Below are 5,427 nucleotides of genomic sequence, written 5' to 3' on the forward strand. Positions count from 1 at the left end.
GTTTAAAATTCACATTAACCACAAATTCATACAATCAACATCAGGCAGTGTGTTAATTTGTTTGGAATAGACAACTCCATCATCTCCCTTCTTAAAACATGCAGGGAGAGTCACCTTCACGTCGCGAGTCTCACGGGATCCACTGCTGGACTTCCTGCCGTCCCTTCGAGAGCATGTCTTTTGCCTAAATCACGTACATCCCGGAGCACGGGCTGCGGGGCCAGTTGCAGCGCACCACCGAGTCCAACCCCAGAGCAAACACGGAGAGCAGCCACAGTGCTAACGCTGTACAACAGAGCTACCACCGCGCGCAGGGTGGCGGCGCTGCCTGGTACCTGTCCAGCAGCACGCACCAGCCTCAACCAGCCAAGGGTAAGCGCGTGACCTTCACCAGCTGCCGGCAAAGTGCACGAGTAGCTTTACCGGGACCAGGGAAAACTGCAGCATCGTACAAAACAGTATGAAAGTGTTAACATTCCGTATTGAAGAGGAATCGCATAAGCTTTAAAACAAGGGTTTCGATTACTGATGCCTCCAGAGTCTGTCGTCTGATTTAGTCATTTAAGAAATAATTACATCACTAATGTAAACAATATAAACATACCAAAAACTAAGTATGATTTAAATACATTTTGATGGTACAAAAGAAAAACCTGAAGGTGTCTGTACAGTTTTTACAACGTGGGAATTGCCAATGTATTTACAACATGAAAGGGCAAATACCATTTTTGTGCAGAGTAAAATTATCTGAAATAATGTCAATATAAAAAACAATATCTAGCGGTGTGAGGCACTCCTAAACATGGTGGTATTAACCATGCTTTCCTTTGGTACAAGTCCCATCGCTTGGAGAGCCGCAGTTGCTGCTGTGGCTTTAGCATGCTTCTTGTTAAGGCTGGCAAAAGTAGGCCTGTATTCATTTCCATTGACTCTCACCTGTTTATGGAAAAAGAAAGCATTACAAAGTGCCTCTTCACCACTGCTCTGAGGCAGCGCTTCACAGCTCCTCCTTTAAGCACCTTCCCTGCATAATCCCTCTTTAGCGGTAGTCAAAATCCACCTCCGGTCTGTAAACACCATCATTTCCAAATAGCAACTGCTAATACAGGGTATTACATGAAAAAGAAAGCTCATGTTGCAAGATAACTGAAGGACAAACAAATCTTGCTCACTGCCTTTACAACAGTAAGGCCCAACACCATGCCTGCAAGCTAACAGCAAGAATATGGTACCACATGAGTCAATAATTTTACTAGGAAGTGGAACAGTGTGTTTCTTGATGGATTTACAGACTAATGAACTTCAGAGATCTGATTTGGCCTTTACAGAAACAGGACTTAGAAATTTTAGCAGACACTGCTCAGCAGTCCTCAACCACCCCTAAGGTGGCTTATATGTTTATACGCAAATAAAACAATGAATTTACATCACCTTTAATAGAAAGACCAACAGCAAACAAGGAAACTCACACGCACCTTAAAGATAAAATGTTTGCGATGATCAGGCCCACTATCATCCACCAACACAAATTCAGGTGGTGACCATCTTCTTTTGTTACAGATCTCCATCAAAGCAGAAACAGGATGTTTACCTTAAAGAGAAAATGTATTTGAAATTTCAGAGCCACTACCAAAGCCATCACTTTAAACAAGACTGTTTTGAGGCAAGCAAGAATCTCACCTGAAAGATCCTTCATCACAACATAATGTCCAGATCTCTTTTGTGCCTTCTCTCCCACAGCAACAAGCCCTAAACAAAACACAATAGTTTACATTTCTGATCCCCACCAGACTTCTGTATTATCGGCAGTAAAGCAATAACGTGTATTCAATGGAGGTGAAGTCTGAACACCATTCAACGGTCTTCTCAGAAGTCTTCCAAACCTCCCATTCATCCAGCACTTTTTTCCCCTCCATACTTACTACAGGTAACACTCTTCCCAACTGCTCTAGTAAGACTCTGAACAAGCCAGGTAGTAGAAGAACTTTGAGTAGTCTCATGCAAGTCAGGAAACACCTGGTTTTCAATGCCCTCTTTGGAGAAACACTGAACAAGAGACAAATTTAAGAACACTCTCTCCTTCTGTCTTTGTTTTGTGCAACCCAAAAGCCATCCACTACTCTTAACAGTTTGCCTCTGACATACACAGCAGTTGAAGTGTTTCCACTCAACAGTAAGAAGTGTAACCTAGCACGCCCTTTTGCGATACAAGTAACACAGTGGTGTTCTCATGTGCTCTCTTTATTTTTCAGCATTCAAATACTTATCCTTTAAGTGCAAATTCACAGCCCAATTTCCGCGCTTTCAATTGCACCTGAATATAAAATAGCAGAAGAGTGTGCGACTGGGCCCCAAGACAACACAAAGAGCACAAGTTCCAATGAAAGTCACTCTGAAACATGGAAGTTGAACATTTCTCATTTTACAAGCTTGTAAGAGTAAGAAATAAAGTGAAACAATTGCTAAAAATGTATCAAATGCCAGTAACCACACCATGCTCACGGACTGACTCAAGTTTCTTTACATCTTTACATGCCATTACCTTAAATACCAACAATACCTGCCCAGTTTTTCAGTTTCTCAGACTTCATTCCTCCAAATACTACTTTGTTTCTTACCTCAATTTGTTTCTGTTCCTGGCTTAGGTGAATAAGGACAGGGAGATACTGCAACTGTTTCCAGTTTCTTCCTGTTCCTTCAGCTTTTTTTGGTTGGCATTTTGGTTTGGTTTGCTTTTGAAGAAAATCCTTCCCTCCTTACCAGATTGTCATCCTAATATTCATGCAGCTCCTAAGTAAGGGCTTTTCAAGTGATATGAAACCCTCATAGACAGCAGTCACTGAAACAAAGTTTATTTTTCTTCCCTTTACAGAATTTCATACCCAAAATAACCGAAGACTTCCACCGAAGAAAAAACCCTATTATGTCATTCTCATTACTACTCTGTCTCCCTCACTCCCAGTCACTGACATTTGTCTTCTGCATCTTGTCCCTGATACCTCAAGAGGCATTGTCAAAAAAGCCAGTGGACTCTACCAAGCCCTGCTGATGGACCAAGGTTCTTTGAACACAACCAGCAATTTACTGGCTGACATCAAAGCTCATAAAGGGTTTGGTTCAATGCTGCCTGGGACGGAACTACAGATCTTGCTTAGTGTATGGGAGAAGCAGGATCTGAGGGAAAGCTATGACAAAGGCAGACAGACAACCTTCTGGTTCATATCCTAGTGCAGCCTACTGAGCAACTCTGAGCAAACTGCTTGTTCCTGCATCTAGGAGTAGTATTTTATTTGGGGATGAGTTCTAAAAATGTGTTACAACACCCCTTATGCAACAAAACCGGGATACTTAATGTAACACAGACTCCTTTTAAAAATTTGACTTGTCTTTAAACCTCTACACAAAACTTTAAAGAAAAAAAAAATTACTTTTTATACACTTAAGCATCAAAAAACTCTGATGTGTGAAGAAGCTTTCCAGCTACTCAACACAAATGTACAATCACTGTTCAGTTGCTTCTTTGTAATGCATGAAACATGCAGCCTCTTCACAATGCAAGCTGTCTCCTTATACTACAGGCTTGGTAGGCTCAACATTTAAGGTAATTCTTTATCAACACGGAACAGGTTTAGGTTTTTTATTTTGGTGGAAATTATCAGATTAGGTTGCATACATGATGATAATCAAGTATTTAGAAACAATGAAATTCAAACAAAGCACAGCCGTCACTCAGGTTATCTGTATTTTCAGATGAATGTATCACAGGCCAGAAAAAGGCATCCTTTAACTCCACCAAACATTTTTAATTGTTACTGAAAGAAGGACCTGACCTGCCTCAGGCCATAGGGCTTGGTGCTTGAAACTTCAGTAACAAATTCTGCAGGCACTAAGGAAATTTGTATGAGGATCCTGGGGCACACTTCTCTAACTGGAAACTTGAGCTGCAACATGAGCTGTTTATCACCAAAATGTTTTTAATGTTCAAAATATTCGCAGGTTGTGCAGCAAAACTGCCTCTTTCATGTGAGGTAGCAAGGAGCAAGCAACATGATGAACACAGCTCTAATCCTTCCCTCCTCACCACAAAAATCCATCACCATGTTACACAGGCTGCTTGAGAAAATAATACTGACACTGTTCTCAGCGTCTTCTCTCTGACTGCTATTAATCAAGCTAAGTTGAAGGAACTCTTGCCAGCACTGAGAACTTTCCACGACAACATCTACAAAGATGACAGTAGCTAAGTAACGGTAACAAAATATTTGTCAAAGATGATTTTTCTGGCAATCACTCTGTCACCAGGTATCTTTTTTTCCTTTCTTTAAACAGAGAGGTTGCACAGAAGAAAAACAGCTGAAAAGTGACGTCTATTACTGTGTTCAGTACTTTGAGACTGTTGCACTTCTTCATTCGTAAAACCCACATTATGCTGCTAGAAGGTCTTTAGAATTTAGAAAACAGTGAGTATTTTCATAACATAGGCCTGCTTTTTCATTTTTTACCTCTCTGCACTTAATATTTCAATGTTTAAACTGTATTTTCACTGCTAGGCCAGTCACCTGAGCAGTACTGAACTACCTCTGCATTAAGAACTATCCCTTTGACACCTAAAGATTCCTCCAACAGCCTCTCTGCAAACAAACTTCATGTTTGCATTTATACGCTTTTTTTTCCAAGCTCCATTACGAGTATAGATAAAAGCTACCACAAATCTGTGATTCAAAGTATTTTCATGCTTTGATACTAGATGTGATCTATTTAAAACATTAAAGTTTCCCAGTTTAAAAAAAAAATTAAAAAATTTAGGAGAACAACAGACAATATGTTTTTCTGCAGTGTTGTTAATTTTGCTACATGCCTAACAGCACAATTAAACCATAAATCTTGAAATTTTGCTGAAATTCTGAATCTGGTATTTAAAATGGTTAGAACTTGTACTGCAGATGAGAAATTTCCATAAACATTCAGCTCTCGCTGAAGGGGCTGACAAGATGGCCAACCATACAAACCACGCTACCTGGCTTTAGGAGCAGCACACCGCCTGTAACTACAAGAAGAGTTCTTTGGCATCAAATGAAACAAGTGCAACAGTTCTCCACTTGTGGCCATGGACTTTCGATAAAGAGGAGAAGGAGGAAAGACTGCTAAAAAAAAAATATCTTTGGAAACAATCAGGGCAACATCACTGTAGTTGAGCAGTTTCCTGAAACAGGATCAAATGAGGAGATGGAAAAGTAAAGAGAGCAGATGGACAAAAAAGGAAACAGAATCCCTTTGGAAGACCTAAAAACATCAGTGTGACAGTCTATTCCTAGCAGGACTTCAGCTGAAAGGCAGCAGCAGTAATCCAACTCTGTAGGTCTCACCTCTGTCCTCCACCCCAGTTTAAAACTGATCTAGTCAATCTTCTATCCAGCCCCATTCCTG

The 5,427-nt window shown here is 40.5% G+C and overlaps 1 protein-coding gene across 1 annotated transcript in view; it reads right to left on the reverse strand.

The window, feature by feature from the left end:
* Positions 1–365: 365 nt before the first annotated feature.
* Positions 366–5,427, reverse strand: part of SON (SON DNA binding protein) — a gene marked incomplete at its 5' end in the record, with an annotated part of 37,429 nt that continues 32,367 nt past the window's right edge. The window contains 3 exon segments of the mRNA XM_010014563.1: positions 366–936; positions 1,476–1,591; positions 1,681–1,749. Coding sequence (XP_010012865.1) covers positions 778–936; positions 1,476–1,591; positions 1,681–1,749 — 344 coding nt within the window.

This window comes from Nestor notabilis, unplaced genomic scaffold (genome assembly GCF_000696875.1).
Source record: "Nestor notabilis isolate BGI_N333 unplaced genomic scaffold, ASM69687v1 scaffold3960, whole genome shotgun sequence".
Classification (NCBI taxonomy): Eukaryota; Metazoa; Chordata; class Aves; order Psittaciformes; family Psittacidae; genus Nestor; species Nestor notabilis.